The sequence below is a fragment of the Mesoplodon densirostris genome, chromosome 2 (assembly GCF_025265405.1).
Source record: "Mesoplodon densirostris isolate mMesDen1 chromosome 2, mMesDen1 primary haplotype, whole genome shotgun sequence".
Taxonomy (NCBI): domain Eukaryota; kingdom Metazoa; phylum Chordata; class Mammalia; order Artiodactyla; family Ziphiidae; genus Mesoplodon; species Mesoplodon densirostris.
This window is the reverse complement of record NC_082662.1, coordinates 70,715,600-70,734,940: the sequence shown is the minus strand read 5'-3', so window position 1 is coordinate 70,734,940 and position 19,341 is coordinate 70,715,600. Positions and strand designations below refer to the sequence as shown.

General features: G+C 36.3%; 1 protein-coding gene across 2 annotated transcripts in view; it reads left to right on the top strand.

Annotated features, from left to right (window-relative positions):
* The window catches only part of ADGRL4 (adhesion G protein-coupled receptor L4), a 136,713-nt gene that overhangs the window by 92,736 nt on the left and 24,636 nt on the right, over positions 1–19,341 (top strand). For both annotated transcript variants that reach the window (XM_060084770.1, XM_060084768.1), the window contains 5 exons: positions 3,880–4,085; positions 9,645–9,818; positions 11,040–11,243; positions 13,333–13,553; positions 13,685–13,751. In XM_060084770.1, the coding sequence (XP_059940753.1) occupies positions 3,880–4,085; positions 9,645–9,818; positions 11,040–11,243; positions 13,333–13,553; positions 13,685–13,751 (872 nt within the window). The remainder of the gene's footprint in view (positions 1–3,879; positions 4,086–9,644; positions 9,819–11,039; positions 11,244–13,332; positions 13,554–13,684; positions 13,752–19,341) is intronic.

The window sequence follows — 19,341 nt, the reverse complement described above, 5'->3', positions numbered from 1 at the left end:
TAAAGGAGCTGCTGATTCGGGGGCTCTGGCTCACTCAGGCAGAGGGGAGGGAGGGGCGGGCAGTGTGGGGCGGGCCTGCGGCGGCAGAGGCCGGCGTGACGTTGCAGCAGCCCGTGGCGCTCCGTGCGGTTTCCCGGGAAAGCCGTCCCCGGGTCTTGGGACCCCGGCAGTGGCGGGGTTCACAGTCTCCCCGGAAGGCGGGGCGGACAGTGACCCGCGCTCGCACACAGGCCCCGCGGTGGCGGCGGCGGCGGCGGGCGGCGGCGGTGGCGGCGTGGCCCACGCCCGTCTCCGAGGTCCGCGCCTTACCCGCAGCTCGCACCTGTCTCCGGCGCTTCCCCAAGCAGCCCTCTTAATGCCCTCTCCTCGCGCACCAGGAAACAAAAGGGAAAAAAGTCTCTTGCCTCTTTGGCAGCTCCAGACCCTTTCCCCGGACTCCCTCAGGGCTAGCCGTGGTGCACTAACCCCTTCAGGCTCTCTTCCTTCCGCCAGCCCCAGTCCTCTCCCTGTGCTACGACTGAAAGCTGATACCCGAGCCTCAGCTCCCAGCCCCGCCCGCCCCAGCGGCCGAGCAGACAAGCCTCTCGGGCTGGTGTGTGCCTGAGGGCACTGGTCCTCTGTGCCAGAATCTCTCCGCTTTGCCCTCCGCACCCCTGTTGCTGTGCTCTCCTCCGCTACTCCGAAGCTTTCCCCCTCCGCCACCTGCACTCTCCACCCGCGAAGGGGCTTGTAGTGTGTAGAAACCTTCCCTCCTTCACGGCTCCCTCCCACTGGTGCAGGTCCCATCCCTATCCTATTGTCTCTGTTTATTCTTTTTTTCTTTTGCCCTACCCAGGTATGTGGGGAGTTTCTTGCCTTTTGGGGGGTCTGAGGTCTTCTGTCAGCGTTCAGTAGGTGTTCTGTAGGAGTTGTTCCACGTGTAGATGAATTTCTGATGTATCTGTGGGGAGGAAGGTGATCTCCACGTCTTACTCTTCCGCCATCTTCCTCCGGGCCCCCAGCAGCTGTTATTTTAATGTAACCATTTATCTGCTCTCGTAGTGCAATGCACTTAGGGAAAAAAAAAATCTCTGCTGATAATAGAATTGTTGCTGTTCACATATAGGTTAAATATATTACCTATAAAACATGGATTATAATATTTTCTCAAAGCATTGTGGGTGGTCATACGTACAAATGGAAAATATATACAATAACACACATATGTCACTTTTACAGACATCACTCATTTAAAAATATGTTCTTTATTGTTAAAAAGCTTGCTGCACATCCTTTCTCAGAAGACCATCTTTTAAAAAAAAAAAATTTACAGCGCTAATGTAGGAATTTTTTTTCTAATCCATTGATATTATCCTTTCCATTTTTTCTTGTCATTTTTTATTCAAAAGTAAGAAACAGATGGCCATAAAAAGCAAAAATAACTAAGCCATACTGCCATTGAACCCATGGCTCTTACCCCATTACATCATATTCTAATTAACCAAGTACATACGTAATATTTAGGAGCAAATCCAAAGAATGTGTTAAACTGTTGTATTTTCAAAGACAATTTGAGTAGTATTTGGAAGCTGAGAATAAAGACATTGAAAATACTTATCATAGTGACAGATGATGAAATTGTCATGGAATTAATATCTCGAAGATATCCTGTCTTAGTGTATGGTAGTTTTGTTACATTTCATAATCATGCATGCAAACGCTGACATTTGAAAGGGATAGTAATATCAGCTCTCAAGAGAGCAGAGGGAGAAAATTTATTTTCCTCAAGGTTGCATCTTCAAAATAAGGACAAGTGTAAGAAACTGATCAAACCCACTCACTGATGTCTACATGTGATTATTCATTTATTGACTAACTTCCTTAATAAAAACACTCATTAGTTAAAAGCTGCATAGTATCATTAGGAGGAAAATAAGGGTGGCACAGATGGATTTTTAATCTTTTTTATATACTGAATTTTAGTGCCTATCATTAGTGAATGAACCCCTATTTTACTGAAAATAGGTACAGATCTGATATGAGAGTTAAAAGCTAGATCAGGCCTAGAATTAGTGAGAAATCATGGGAATTAAAATAGGTTCCAAATGATTTAAAAAGAATGAACAAATACTGGATCAATATTCAGAAAAAGATTAAAAAGGGATTTTGGACCATTCTACGTGGCATGAGTCTCCTTTTACCCAAAGTCAAAAATTGATGTTAAATAAATATTTTCCTTTAGAAAGTATCAGAGTGATAGATTTTTAAATCCATGTTATCTCTTTGGTGCTTCATTTGATTTTGGACCACCCACTACTACAACCTCTGAGAAGTTGCTGTTGCATGAACTGGTTCATCAGCTGGACTAGTTCAAGGTCCCCTAAGAGGTTTCCAGGTTCTGCTTCTGTCCCTGATCTGTCCATAGCAAATGCTGGGCTAGTTGTCATCTGGAGCCATCACAATTCCACTAGCCCAACCATGTTATACTAACATTATTTTTTTGATATAAGTTTTCTGGGCTGGCAGTTTAGGAAAATATGTAATGTATCTGAATTTCAGCAAGGCTCTTAGCAGTATCTTAGGGTGCCTTTTTATACTAAGATAGAAAACGTGAATAGTGATACATTTTTGCAACTTCTGGCTCACATAACCATATCCAAAGAATGTTAGTTATTAGTGTGATATTGTGATGTGGAGTGTTCCAACATTATATCACAGGCCTTTGTTTTTGATGACATTATCAACATTTGTATTAATGATTTTGATTAAGTTATGCTTTTCAAATTATTTGCTGGTGTCATAAATTTGAAGGAAAATGAATATGATAGAGTTCTTCCTAATTTGTCCAAGTATCTAAAGCAAACATGTAACATTTCTAGTTAATAAGTATAACAATAATCATATTAATATAGCATCTTAAATTTTACAGAAGACTTTCTCGTATAATTTCATTTGGTCTCCACCTTATCCTAGTAAATAGCCAGAGGGAATATCACTACCATCATGTTATACATGAGAAAACTCAAGTTTACCCAGGGACACACAAGTAGGAGAAATGACTAAAACCAGAACTTCTAATTCCAAGAGTAAATTCTGAATATAAATTCCTCAATTTACTGTCCATAATTCTGTACAAGAGAGAAAGAATGTGACCTAAGTGACAACAGGAATTTTAAAAGATAATAGTTGTCGATGTTGAGTTGTTCACACACTTAATATCAGTGATAATGAGCTACTGATAATGATTTCAAAAACCAAGGCAATTTGAGATCCGTTAAAATAGGTGTAGTGTCCAGGCTAAGGGAAAAATAGGCATGTGATTGTACTGATCAGGTAACATTTCTAGTATCTGGTTATGTGCTGATGTGCTGCATTTGGGGAGTGTCAGGGGTTCGGATAAATGGCTGCCTCGAAAGGCATTAAATTCCCTATGCTGTGTCGGCATAACTATATGTCATGAATTTAAAGAGGGAGCATTTCAGTGGGCATGAGGTTGAACTCAGTGGCTTCTCACAACTCTTTCAATTCTAAACTTTATTAATACTGTAAATCTGTGAGAATTTTCTCCCAATATCTTTCTAATTCATATATTTGCCCAGCAAAGTAGTAAGTCAAAATTTTATTTTTCAACTTTACTCCTTGGTTCTTAGTCAGCACTTGGATGTAAATTTATCTAGGACTATTTTTCTCCTAAATGTAATCTGTGCCAAGGGAATGCTACAGTCCACAATCAGTTTCAGAGTCACAGAGGTCAGAGAATATGTCTTAATATGGTTCAATGATGTAAGCATAGATATATTATGACCCACATTTCAGTATCTGGGAATTTGTATGACTCCCTTTGGTCAATTATTATGTTTATTTTAAGAATTTCACTGAATACACTTATTTGATTGACAGGCAGTGTTGCAGTTGCATTTTTATATTATAAGAGTATTGGTCCTCTATTTTCATCATCTGACAACATCTTATTGGAACCTCAAAGTGATGATAAAGCTGAAGATGGGGGAAGAGTCATCTCTTCAGTAATTTCAGTCTCAATTAGCTCAAACCCACCCACATTGTATGAACTTGAAAAAGTAACATTTACATTAAATCACATAAAGGTAAGTTGTGTTTCTGTTGACTATTGATTATAATTGTGAAGCATTCAGAGAAATGAACATGTTTTTGTAGTGTCACTTTAATTGTGTGTGAGTTCTTGAGTTTAAAAATGCAAATTCAAAACTGAAATAAAAGAGTAAAGTGGTTTCAACTAATTTTTCTATAAAATATTTTTGTACTTTCAGTGCTCTTTAAATTTTATAATAAATACCAAAGAATTTTATGTATTTGATTCTCTGAAATTAAGCTACGTTTTAGTTTGATTTTTAAGTACATTGCTCATTTTGGAAGTCTCCGGCCCTTCAAGGAAGAAGTTATAAAAATGTATTAAAGAGATAAATGTTACTTGTATAATGAGGGAGGTGTTTGGTTAATTGTCACATAAAATAATACTTGCAGGGATTTGTGTGCTGATTAAAATAAAATCATAGAGAAGTTCATAATATTTCATAAAGAAATCATCTGAGACAACTTTACTCTTGTTATTCTAAATATTTTTTCAAACCCATGTATAATTAAAACTATACAATAAAAAAATGATTAGAAATAACTAAGTATTTAGGGGTTTTATAGACCTAAAAGTGAAGGGGAAATTCAAAATCATATTGTTTGCTGCATTTTTACAGTTAAAGGTTTATTGGGCTTTCAATTGAATTTCAATCTTAGTACATAATTAAAGTGTCTCAGAAACTCTATTTGGAGAACCTTGAAGCTGGGTAATTGTATTTGCATGTTTATGGGAACCAGAGGATTAAAAGAACATATAGTCAGCCCTCCATATCCACAGGTTCCACATCCATGAATTCAACCAAACACAAATGGAAAATATTCAAGGGAAAAAATTCCAGAAAGTTCCAAAAAGCAAAACTTGAATTTACTGCAGCCCGTCAACTATTTACATAGCATTTACATTGTATTGAGTTTTATAAGTAATCTAGAGATGATTTAAAGTATACAGAAGGATATGCATAGGTTATATGCAAATACTACTCCATTTTACGAAAGTAACTTGAGTATCCGTGGATTTCGGAATGCGCGGGGGTCCTGGAATCAATCCCCTGTGAATATCGAGGGGCCACTCTATATGCATCCATACAGTACAAATGTGTCACTGTAAAGACAGATATCTGATGTAGAGAGAAACAAAATGTATAGAAAATGCAAGTAAATAGTAGCTCAAACCTAAACAATGGTGGGCATTCTGTTGAGGGAAAAAGAAGGTGTGAAATGTTTTAAGAATGGAAACTAAATTTAGATATTTTCAGATGCTAAATGCAAATGACCTTTTGATACTAGAAAACAAACATTGTAGTTTTACATGGTCTCATGGTTTTTCTACAGTTTTTATCAGTGGAATGTTTTGTCAGCTGAAGAGGTGCCAAGGGCAACCCACTTCACCCATCTCTGTTTGACACAGCAACAAAACGAAACACACATTTACACAAGAGTTCTTCACCATTCTTAATGAGAAAGCTTGATTGTCCTTAATCTTCTTCTCTGTTCAAATTCTTTTCCCATTCAAAGTAATGACCACTCTGAAATTTCATCTCTTTCCCCTGACAATACATTTACCCAATCCATTTCTTCCCTCTGAGAATAAAATTTGGATACCATTTTATTCTCTAGGAAAATCGAAGTTATTTCACATGTAACACCTTCCACTTTCTGATTCCCTGATAATTGCAACTTCACCAACTAGTATATATTTCATTACTTTAGAGGAATATTAATTATAGTTGTTATAATAATACAGATAATAATAATGATAATAATTATAGCAACCAATACTTTAATAATGCTTATATGGAAACACACTTTGTTCTAAGTTATTTATTTTAATTCTCCCAAGAACCCTATGAGGTATGTACTGTTATCTCCATTTCACAGATGAGGATACTGAGACTCTGAAAGATTAAATGCCTTGCACGTGGTCACTCAGCAACAGCTGGTAGAACAAAGTTTCATACCCACAGTCTTTCTCCAGAATCCATTCTTCCGCAGCTAAGATACTGTCCTGCCCGATGCTATTCTCTGAATCCCTCCCCCACCTACCTCCCAAGTAATTAAGCTTTGTCCATTACCTCAACTTTCCTGGATCTCTCCACATTGGTCTCAGTGTCTCAGCTAACAAATAGGCTGAAGTTTCTGGCTTCCTACAAAATGGGAAAGCATTTTCCATTGACCCTCTATCTCCTTCACCCCAAACTTAATAACTCCTCTTTTTTTTTAAGCTTTTAAAAAATAGGTATGATCTATTGCCTTCATCTATAGAAAATGTGAATTTAATTTTCTTATACATGTCTTCCCCTGTGATCCACACACTCCCCCAACTATTCATTCTCCCATGCTTCATCAAATTTTGGGTTAAATCAGTTTTCAATGTGTTATGCAGAGCTGAATCATGAGGCTGAACCATTTTCCTGGTGTTAGTAAATTCCCTTAATTTAGCTTGCTTAGATTTCTATTTATCCATTACTAATTAGTCCCCAAACTTTCTGACAGTACTATAAATCTCCTTATAAAACATTCAAATACATAAGATTATCAGCTAAATTAATGTTCTGGAGACATCCTTTTTAGGCCTCTGTGAACTTGATCCTGTCTGGATGGTCTACCCTTTGCCTTCTGTATAGCTATCAGCCTGGACATCTCTGTCACCGTCATCCTAGGCATGCAACTCTCTTCTGTGTCAGATTCAATGTTTCCTTGAACCAATGATTCCTCTTCTTGGTTTATCTCTATATTTTGGTGGTATATGCTCCAGTGACTCTTGAGAAAGGTGCCCAGAAAGTCAAGTTTTTGAGCTCTTGCATTACCTTTTTAGCTAAGTATATACTATATTTATATCTTATCCATGCACTTAGATAAATTCCATGGTATAGAGTTATAAATTGTAAATATTTTTTTCTTCAGAATTTTCTAGACCTTGCTCATTTTTTTCTAGCTTTCCAGGTTAACCTGGGGAAGTTGCATGCAATTAATATTTTACTTAAAATTTGCATTCTTTTGCAAATGATCTGTCTCTCTCAAACTTTTGAGATCTTATCTTTATTCTCAGGATTCAATCAAAGATGAACCTTGGTGTGGATCTTTCTTTATTAATTGTACTAGGCATTTATGTGAGTCTGTTCAGTCTGAAAAAGTATGGTCTTCAGTTTTACGGAATTTTCTATTATTATTTGTTTGCTAATTTCTTCCTCTCCAGTATCTCTGGTCTCTTCTCTTGTTATTCTTATGTAAATATTGGACCCCCAGCTGAGCCTCTAGGGTATTTCTTTTTTTCATTTTAAGTTTTCCTTTACATTTTTATTTTTTTTCCTGCTAACATATTTTACTTCTGCTTTATACTTAATTATAACTGAGCACCCTTATTTTTTGAACTCTACTTTTGTTTCGTGGGTGCAGTATTTCTCTGTGGTAGTATTTATATTTTTAAAAAAACCTGTGTTCTACTCCCTACATTATGTTGCTCGTGATTTCCTCAGTTTGGCTTGTTGGCTTTTTGTTCTTTGTCTTTCATTGTAGAGTGTGTCCTCGGAGGTCTGGTGGTTCATGGCCATCCATCCATATCTAATAATGAGACATTTGAAAGATGATTGTGTGTTCAGGTGGCTTGTGGCAGTGGTGTGCCTCCCTAGAGTGTTATCATCAGGCTAGTTTCTGGCCATTGCACTGGAAGATCCTGAAGTTCACTACCTAAAAGTCATTTCTCTTTGGCCTTTAGTTTCTCAGAAAACTTTTAGTCTCATGCCTAAAGACAGAAGCTCACTGAAGGATTAGGAGAATAAAAAGAAAGTGGTGGGCAATGGTGGGTACTCAGCATGTAGACAGACCCTCACTTAACCCCTGTTTTTTGAGTGATGCACTCTCAGCTGACTCTAGTTCCTCAATTCTAGGGTCCTTCTGGCTCCTCTAGCTTATCTGTTTGTTTTTTAACAAGAGTGGGATTGGGTATTTTCCTGGCAGTTTTGGGGGAACTGGATGTAGAGTTTCAATTTTCTTCACATAGCATGACCTCTTTGAAAAATTTCTTGTCATCTCTCCAATTTTAGTTCAATCACTGTCTTCCTAGACTTACTCCAATCAAATTGGCCAGTGCTCCAACCATTGATCTAAGTGTTGGATTTTCTATATAGGCCATTAAAGCAACTGTCTAATTGTATTAAAATCATCTGGGCTTCTGTCATCCTTGAGGGCAGATGCTTTATCCTTTCAACTAAGAATCCCTGGCTCCTAACACAGTGCCTATATTTGATACTCAACTAATATTTTCTTTAATAAATAGTTGTCTGAAGATTTGCATTTGGCTCTGTTTTACTCCACTTATCAATGGTTACTCTTGCATATATTTTTTGACATCTCTTGGTCTCTCAACACAATACCCACTCACAGGGCTCTTTTGAGGATCAAATTAAACAAAGTAGGTAAGAAAGCACCTAGTTAACTATAAATTGTTATATAATTGTAAACAGTTTTTTATTTCTATAAGACACTAGCATAGGTATACAGCATTCTATGAATAACTTATTAAAATGTACAGTGCATTAGGTATTGCATTATGATTAGTTAATATTAATATATGATAAGGAGAACTCTGCTATTTATTGAACAACCTTCCTATAGTCTATTTGATCAGCCTCTGCCTATCTCTGATCTTACACTCACTACTCTTTACGTCATTCATTGCTTGAACTGCACTGGCTTCTAGATGTTTCTGGAAGACCTTCATTGAGTCTCACTTCAGAGGTTTTCCATTTTCCATTCAAACTGTACGGAACCCTCTGTTCTCAAGTCTTTAGGGCTCACACTCTCACTTAATTGAAGTATTTGCTTAAATGTCATTTCCTAGGAAAAGCCTCCTCAGGTTACTTCTGTTCTCCTTTCCCTGGCTTATTTATTTTGTTTAATAATTTCTTATCTCCTCATTAGAATGTAAGGTCAATAACGCAAACACAGGGCTTCCCTGGTGGCACAGTGGTTGAGAGTCCGCCTGCCGATGCAGGGGACACGGGTTAGTGCCCCGGTCCGGGAAGATCCCACATGCCGCGGAGCGGCTGGGCCCGTGAGCCATGGCTGCTGAGCCTGCGCGTCCGGAGCCTGTGCTCCGCAACGGGAGAGGCCACGACAGTGAGAGGCCCTCATACTGCAAACAAAACAAAACAAAACAAAACAAAAAAACGCAAACACTTTTTTTGTTTTGTTCAGTGCTATATTTTTAGCACCTGGATCAATGACTAATATCTAGTGCATATTCAATAAACATTTATTGAAGATAATGAGATATGTCATGCATCATTCTAAAAGACATACATGATCTCAATTGACAATAATTCTCACAAATTCGTGACACAGGGTTGATAAAATATAGCATGGTTGCAGTATAAACTTCAATTTTTTCACACAACAGTAACATTCACTTATTAGCATTGATTTTATGCTTTACGTTTTAGGCATGGTTTTAATTATATTGCTATGCAAAATGGTATTTTAAATATAACCAAAACGATGTTGTATGTGTAATTTTTTCTCTTTTTCCCATCAGTAAAATGTCTCTTTTTCAGACCACAGGTAAGTATAGGAGTCAATGTGCATTTTGGAACTACTTACCTGACACCATGAATGGCAGCTGGTCTTCGGAGGGCTGTGAGCTGACATACTCGAATGAGACCCACACCTCATGCCGCTGTAACCACCTGACACATTTTGCAATTTTGATGTCTTCTGGTTCTTCTATTGTAAGCCAATTTTCCAAGTCATATTTATAAATCTGTTTTTTTCTTCTTCTTTATGCCATTCAAGAGAATATTTAATTTTTATATGTTTTCTTTGGGTGTAAATAGCATATTTAATTTACTGATACAATCTCAACATTACCTTTTTTTAAGTCTTTCTTTTCTTACCTGCCTTCTATGACATATCTACTTTGGATTTTTGGTTACTTTTAGTGTAAGACTTACCTAATCTATAATATCTAGTAGATTGTGTATTAAATATCTATCCATTGACTCTTAGTTTTTAATGCAGCTTTTAATGACCATTTATACATTTTAAAGTATCATGGACTTTAAGGGCTTTTGCCTTTGTATTGGAAGTTTATTTTTACTGATGACAAATTCATTAAAAGTATTTGATACCTGGTCAATAAGTATTAACACATTCATAACAAATACCATGTTTTAATAATGTAGAACCCTGCAAGATTTTTAAATATGAAAAATCTTTCTAAGGTGAATAGCTTCATAATATGTATTTTACATCAGTAATATCTTGCTTTTACATTATATAGGTTTTTATTTTATATCCTTGTATTGGAATCTTTAGATTACAGGCTCATTTCCATACAATACTTAAAATCTATCAAATACATATCGTGACTAAATAAATCTGCCTAACCCTAATGTCAGTGACAAAGATGATTTTTTTTCTGAATGTTAAATAAACAAAGATGCCTGTTAAAACCATCTGGTTAGAGTGAAACCATCCTTTCCCATTTCAAAGTCTCGCAACTATACTGTTTTGTTATTCTATATATTCAGCATTTCTGATACCTTTGTTTAATGTGTTTAAATGAATTACTGCCTAGAAATTACTTGTTCTTACCACTGATAAAGCTGCTTTAATTAACCATTTTCACATTACAACAATGAATTGCCTTTCTAATGTCAAGAAACTGATGGTGATAACATTGTTAAACCATATACTAACATATATTATGCTTAGGGAAAAAAAATCACTAATTACAGAACTGTTAAAGTGCTTCGTGATTTATATCAGATTTTCTGAATGTTGAACATTTTCAAAAGTACAAAAATTTCTCATCTAAATGCACATTTGTATTTTTACATTTTATGAACAGTTTAATGTTTCACCAAAAAGCGAAGTTCATTATATGTTGTAGTTCCTTTGACGAGCTACTGAGTTATTCTTTTAACAGTTGTATTATTATTTTCCCTTAGGGTATTAAAGATTATAATATTCTTACAAGGATCACTCAACTAGGAATAATTATTTCACTGATTTGCCTTGCCATATGCATTTTTACCTTCTGGTTCTTCAGTGAAATTCAAAGCACCAGGACAACAATTCACAAAAATCTCTGCTGTAGCCTATTCCTTGCTGAACTTGTTTTTCTTGTTGGGATCAATACAAATACTAATAAGGTATGTAGATCTCCCTTACTCTCTATTTTTATATTCTAAATTTTTACTTTCCTAAATATATATGTCATAGAAACATGAATTGGAATTAAGGGCTTAATGGGGGCAAATACACGATATACTTTGTTCTTAAGATGTTTCTAAGTTTGAGAATGCTAACATATCTGAGCAACCTGCTTAGTAATTCCATTAACCACAGTGGCCCTCATTATGATGAACTGCAAAATCTTGTCAACAAACTGAAGAAATTACCTTATTTTGTTTTGTTTTGGTTTGTTTTTACATGGGCATTAAACAAAAACGGAGGAGAGAGAGAGGGGAGAGAGAGTTGGAAAATATGTTTCTCTCAAGACAGGGACGGAACACAAAAGTGGCTAAGGTTCATAGGTTGAAATATGATGAATTAGCTCAACCTAGTAAATGCATTTTTCTAACCGTTTTCCACCATTATTGATCTAGAGCCTTATCAAATCATTCCCATCTTGAGCTAGTCTGGGTCATCCTCGAAGCAGACACTAAAGTGGGTTAAAACAAGCAATAAATTTATTAAGTGAAATGGGTATGAGAGAAAACAGGAAGAGAGAGACTTAGAGAGCCATCAGACCAAGTTGCAGGCCTGAGTCTGAGTGAAGGAAAGAAAGGTGAAAGGATGAGTGAGTAGAAGCGCTTTACACAGCCGTGCAGTTCTAAGGAAAGCCCAGTTTGCCTGTCAAGGAGTCCTTTGAGAAGACCCTCGGCCAAAGTCACATGGCAGGTCTCTCAAGAACAAGAATGTCTTGCTGTGCTCAGTCAGTGGCTGTCAGCAGCCATCAGGGAACGTGAGCACATCAGTGGCTTTCCTGTATAGCAGCTGCAGCCCGCCCTGCAGCTGGAGACCAGAGAAGTGCATCAACATGGCCACAAAACATTAAATTGCCTCCATATTTCCATTCTTATTAGTCATCTTTCAAGTACTGAGACTAACCATCAGTTATCAAGGTTTTCTTCTGAAGTAGATGCCACAAAGCACCTATTTACAGTCTCCTACAGGAGACTGTAAACTCTGTATGTTTTTGTTTGTTTGTTTGTTTTGCAGTAGTATTTATAACGCCTGTCAATTCTGTGTACCTCTCACTATCCTCCAAAGCCCAATTCCTCCTTCAGCTTCACCCCACTATCATCCTCACCACAAAACTATTCCTTGCAGTGTTTATTTTCAATTCTATTTCACCAGTGTTTATTTTCAATTCTATTTCACCTATCAAATTCTTCCCATTTTAAAGCTGTATTTCAAATCTCCCTTCCTCACTGAAGTGGTTCCCAAATTTTAATCACCATCCCCAACCTTATATAGTACTCTCGAATATATTTTTAAAGGTAATCTCATTATGTTTGAATTATACTCTATTTTATTAAGTGCAATAAGTATATAAATGTTATTATGTTATCTCACCAGTAATAGATTGTGTTAGTTCTATTACTACAGAAGTGTATAACTATTACATTTTCTGTTATTTCTTATAAGCCTAACTCTAGTTCTAAGTGTGAAGTCAATACTAATAAATAATATTTAACTGAAATCCATCTCAAATTTACCTGATAATCTTGAAACTTCAAGTGATCATATAATGGATATTTTTGTAAAATATATCATCATTTGTCTGTTTTGTAAATTCAGTGCCTTCTCTTAATTATTTACGATGTTTTGTTTAACATAGTATTAGCAGTAATTTTCATTCTTTGAGCATGATTAAAATAAAGGAAAGTAAAGGCAGCTCCAAAACAGAAATCAACTCAAATCATAACAGTCACTGTGAGATAATCATGTGACTAATCCATAATTTATCACATAATATAAGTGTATAAAAAGTATAAATCTCCGCACAAGAACAGCAACTTAGTTCTATTACAGGACTGGTGAATGTTTCATACTGATGAAGCACAGTTCTTTTAAGTTGGAAATGGTACAATTTAAAAAACTGACGCTTGACAAGGATATTTTAATGTGACCAAGCATTATATAAAATGGCATAATTTATGGAGAGAGTCAAGATTTTATGTTACAATAATGTTAAAGTAAACATTGCTTATGGTTTCTTTCTTTGCTTTCTAGCTCTTCTGTTCCATCATTGCCGGGCTTCTGCATTACTTCTTTTTAGCTGCCTTTGCATGGATGTGCATTGAAGGCATCCACCTCTATCTCATTGTTGTAGGAGTCATCTACAACAAGGGATTTTTGCACAAGAATTTTTATATCTTTGGCTATCTCAGCCCAGCTGTGGTAGTTGGATTTTCAGCATCATTAGGATATAGGTATTATGGCACCACCAAAGTGTAAGTTAAAATGATCTCATAAATATTTGGAATGCAATTCCGAATAAGCTTTGTATATCATTGAAAATTTTGCTTTGTTGAAGTACATACAAGCATATATATATAGATTTTATCTCTTATTTACTTTTCAGATGTTGGCTTAGCACAGAAAACAACTTTATTTGGAGTTTTATAGGACCAGCATGTCTAATCATTCTTGTAAGTATATATAAAATTTCAGCTAGAATTCAAAAAAAGTTACAATTTAAGGGTGCTTAAAATTCTCAACAATCAGGCATTACTTTGAGGGGAAAAATAATTTTAAGCACTTTACAATAAATCATTTATTAATACTGGACATATATTACATCACTATTGAGAAAAAATATACATTTTAAACTCAAAGCTATTATAACTCATTTGCCCCTCTTGGGAGGATGTATTTTTGCATTACATGTAGAAAAAGCATTTTTCACTTATCAGTAGTATCTCAGCATACTTCAATACTGAGAGTGTGCCAACCAGCTGATAATCTGGCATTTCAGATGTTTATGTTATTTAATCTTTTATCAATGATCAGTGATCTTTGAAGATTAGACTGTCATCTTTATAGTTTTATCATCCTTATGTACCCTGTCATCACGAAAGTGATTTTAAACTAAATTGTGACATCAGAGACAAGAACCCACTATTTCCCATGAGCAGGCAAGTCATATATTTATAGCCCTATTTCAGCTGGGAAGAGGGCCTTTTAATTCTTATTGGAAGTGGTTTCAAACCTACAAATTTGGCAGGTGTTATATGTTCCATTCTAAATAAAGACAATTTTATATGTCTCCAGAGCATTTCTAAGTGCCGTAAGTTTTCAAAGCCTCTCTGATTATACTAGTCTGTCAATGAATCTGGGAGGTCTGACAAGGCTCTACAATAGAATGAATTGTCAATGGAGGAGTTGTGACAATATTTTGGACAACTTTGTCTCATATGTTTTGACCATAAGCTAGCTATCTTTTTTGAATTTTTTTCCTCTCATTCTCTCCTCATGTGTTTTTTTGTTGTTGTTGATTTTTTTTTTTTTTTTTTGCACGATACGCGGGCCTCTCACTGTTGTGGCCTCTCCCGTTGTGGAGCACAGGCTCCGGATGTGCAGGCTCAGCGGCTATGGCTCACGGGCCCAATGGCACGAACCCGTGTCCCCTGCATCGGCAGGCGGACTCTCAACCACTGCGCCACTAGGGAAAATCCTACCCATGTGTTTTTATGGGTGTGAGGAAGCTGCTAAATGGAGAAAGACTTGAAATGCAAAGCAGAGAATTTTCTTCAGGGTTTACTTTTTAATGGTGTGGGTGAAATAAAGTGCATTCAGTAACTATATTTCCTAATCATCACAGAAAATTGTTTATAATTCTCACAGTGAATCTAGTAATATAAAAAGAAAACATTGGCAAGATTTCAGCTAAAACAGTTTTAGAGTTAGTTTATTTAGAATCCCAAAATTTTCTACCCACATGAGAATAGAGGCTGAATGTGTCCCATCCATATATTTTCATGCGTTGCCCTGATATGAGTATTTTGTGTGAAAGCACTGTCTAAATTTTCTAATTTTACTGATTCCTTCTCTACAGAGTGGACCATCTCTCATATTGTTTTGTATAAGTGAAAGTTCTTTGGATCAGTGATTCTTAGAGTTTAGAGGAAAGTAGTGGGCTAGAAAGTTACTGAAAACAGGAAAAATAGGAGCATATTTCTCTAAAGTAAGAAATAGAAAGTGTTCCCTGAAATTATTTTTTTTTTACTTTTGTTTCTATAAGGGAAAAGATAACTTTGGATTATCTTATAGTAAGATGGACAGACTTTAGATGGGCTTATCTAAAAATGAGTCCTGTAAACTTTCCTAGAAGCCTAAATGAACAACGTCACACTGTCCTAGTCTGAAATTAATGAACCAATATATCTTCCATATGGTTTCTGTATGATAATCATTCCATTTAACTAGAGGGTCAGGCTACTTAAGAAATGGATAAGGCCTTTCAGTTGAGTCTAAAACTGAATACTGTTTATCTTTTTTATATCTTTGAAAACAGCAGAAATTCTTTAAGTAATTATTGAATGGAAGTGAATTCCTTTACTCTAGTGATCTCTGGCTTTCTGTGCTAATGCTGGCATATTATTACTATTATTATTATTCAGCTGTATGATACAACAGTAAGTAAACGTTTTCCTGTTGTCCCAGAATAGTATTGCATTCAAAGATAAAGTAAAAGAAATATTGAGCACCCAGACATATGAAAAAGAGCCACCAATAGTTTGGACCTGACACTTCCCATGGGTCTTTCAAAGAGACAGTAGGACCAGCTGTAGCCCAGTAAGGGGACTAAAGAGTGGGGCTGAGAGAGCTGTGTCTTGGAGTTAGGAATCCTTGGCCTTTGAGGGAGTGCATTGTTCTCTATGAAAAGCTTTTCCTTATCCTGCCAGTGAAAAAAATAAAAAAAAGTACTCCCCCACCTCCATGAAGACAAGTTGTGGAGGAGTACTCCAAAAGGTCTGTAAAGAATGGAATCAGAAATAGTAAGAGTAAAACTCTCACCTCAATCCCAGATTGATGTGACTGTGGAATTTTCATGTCTCCTTGATATACAAGAGCAATATGTGAACAATGTTTATGACAGCTTCACATATGTCCCCTGACTTTGGGTCAAGTGTGAACATAGAGCCTACACTTGCTTTTAGTTTCCTGCAGGCTGCATGCTTGTTGGACTATCCCCTTGACAGCAGGGAGGAAAAGGATTATTGTAGAGTGTGCCTGGGAATAAAATAACGAGGCGAATGCACAAAGGCTTCAGCTATCCTATAAGCACAGAAAAGTTAGAGAGGGAAAGAAAAGTTGTAGTGCTGCCCAGAAGGTTGTCAGGTCAAGTGAAGTTATACACAGCAAGAAAATAGGCTGAGCACAGGTGATGTTGAATGGTGGCATGGCTGACCCTCTCTGAAAAATGATAGGGGCCAAGGTGGAAATGAAATACTATAAACACTAAAAAAAATCACATATACCATCTAAGTTTAAGCCATCACATAAGCCAGGATTACCGGCAGTAATAAGAACCAACCTAAACCAAAGTGATGTCGTGAAGCTCTCTCCATCCGCAAGAGCTGATCAGACCCTTCCAGCCCCCAGCAGCAGAGGAGCTGAGCTTTATCTATGAAGGAACGTATCCTAGAATCAACCATGCCACCTCAACAGTCATCTATACAGATTTACTGAATTGAAAATTGTCATCCTATGTTTGGGGATATTCTGGTAGAACAGGAGGCCAATCCATATCATTAAGGTCACCATGTTAATTGGGTGGTCTGGGCATGATGGGAGAACAAAGGAAATATAAGAATTACCCCCTGCCCACTATAGTATCAATGAGAAGAAAGCAAGATGAAACAAATGACAAAGAATATCATATAATAAAATATAAGTGATACCAGTGAGATGTGGAAGAGGAAGTCATCATGGAGATGAGGAACTCGTTTGTGGATGGGGAGAGAAGCAGAGTATACTTTCCAAACAGTGGATTCTTTGTGTGAACTTAAGTGTCTCCCAAGCAGCCCTGTAAGCGTGCCAGATTCCTTTTGAAGGAAAACAAAGGGCACAGACAAAATAGTTGCTATTGTAAATAAGGCAGTACCAGAAATCACAAAATTATCATCATCTGTCTTTTATTAAGAATATTCAAGAATCATCTTTTCATAGACTCATGACTCCCTAGTCTACATGTCATTAACTATTTACCAAATTTTTACCTCCATAAACTTATCCATTTCTTCTCTACTTTCACAGTCAGGCCTTTGTTATCCCTTTGAGTCATTGTTATTCCTTACTAAGATTATAGTATTAATAACAATGATAGGACTTTTTTAAAATTCACAGTTTGTTGAGCAGCTACTAATTTTAAAAACAGCTAATACTTCAATACTCAATCTCCTTAAATCACCTACATTGTCATCATCCCATTTTATAGTTAATGAAAAATAAAATTTGATTCAAAATGTTAGGTGATTGGCCCAAGGCACTGAAATCTACAAATAAATAATGAGGCTAGAACTTTAAACTAGTTCTGTCTTAATCTAAAGTTCACCTTTTCATTTTAACTTGCCACTTTTTCAGTTGCCTTCTAATCTGTCTTTCTGCTGCCATTCTGTACCATTTCATTTTAATCTATCCAGAATAAACTGCCCCAAACTCAGCTCACATAATGGAAACAATAAGAAAAATAAGAACATTAATATTAAGCTCTTGTATATTCCTGGTACTAAGCTAAACATTCTCCATATGTTAGCACATTTAGTTTAATCCTTCAACAACTCAAAAATGTGTGTGTGTGTATGTGTGTGTGTGTGTGGTTTATTTTATTTTGAAGTTGGGGAAATTGGGGCATAGAGTGGTTGCACAGTTTGCGGAACAATTAGTAAGTACCTGAGCTGGAACTCACGTTCATGAAGTTGAATCTATGACCTACCTTCTTCATCTCGTTGCCGATAGTTCCCCATTGCCTATAGTCCAAATACCATAGGCTGGTGTATAATGTTCTCAGTAATTTAGCTGAACCCTGCCTATTTTCAGCCTTTTCTCACACTGCATATCTCCACAAAACAACTCACCTAAGAACTTTATCCTCTTTAGAATATTTGCCATTCCTTGGATATTTTCTTGGTTCTTTGCACTCAATAATCCTACAACCTTGTGCAAAACTCTGCTGCCTGAAATCTTATCATTAATTACTGCACAACTTCATGAAAACCTTTCCAGATTTGTAACTAATCTCTTTCTTCAACCTGCTCCCATAGAATTTTGAGTCAAACCCGAAATAGTACTTTTAATGCTTTGTTTTGTTTCACATGATAATTTTCTGTCTGCATTACACTACTCATCTCCCACATCCAAATACCCAACATAGAGCTGTGAGTCTCTTGATTCACTGCCCATAACTTGTTCAATAATCAGTGCCACTTGTTGTGTGACCTTAGGGGCCACAGCCCAATGAGTTGCAAATGAATTTTCTACACAGCCACATTCACAATGCATTCTCTATGCATGAGTGGACTCTACACTGTAAAACTACCAGCCCTCTTACTGATCACCCCAGAACACAGAAGGTAGCAAATCCTTAATAATTATTTGTGTATTTTAATTGATCCATTAATAAAGACCATGGTAATAAATAAGGCAAGAAGAAACACCCTGTGACCTTTCTTAAGCTATATGACTATTCTGTGTTCTGGATTCCTAACATGTAAGATGAAGATAGTGATGCCAGCCCAACACAACAAAGATATAGTAAATACAAAACAATTTTTTTAGAAAAAGCATCTATTCTTTAAAAAATTAAAAAAGGAAAATACACAATAATTTGGAGAACGATCTTCAGCTTTCTAAGCTTTACCTTTTGTATTAAAAATTAAGTTAAAACACTAATTTTAAAACCATAATTGGCACAGCAAAATTTTGTATGCAAAGTACTGTATGTTCGGCCAATATAGTGTGTGTGTGTGTGTATGCATATATACATATATATAAGCATAGGTCCTAATTTTTTAAATATTGGTGAAGATATGACAGCATTTGTTTAATTATAGCAAGATATTATTATGATAACTGTGTTTGTACATGGAATTTGTTAAAAGTCTCTAGTACACTCTGCTGGAAAACGTTAACTGAAATGAAACAAAGTGTGAAATGTCTTAAAGAGAAGCAATAGAAATTTAATAGAATAAATAGTATTTATTTTCCAGAATAAAGATAAAAAGTAAGTGAGCCTTC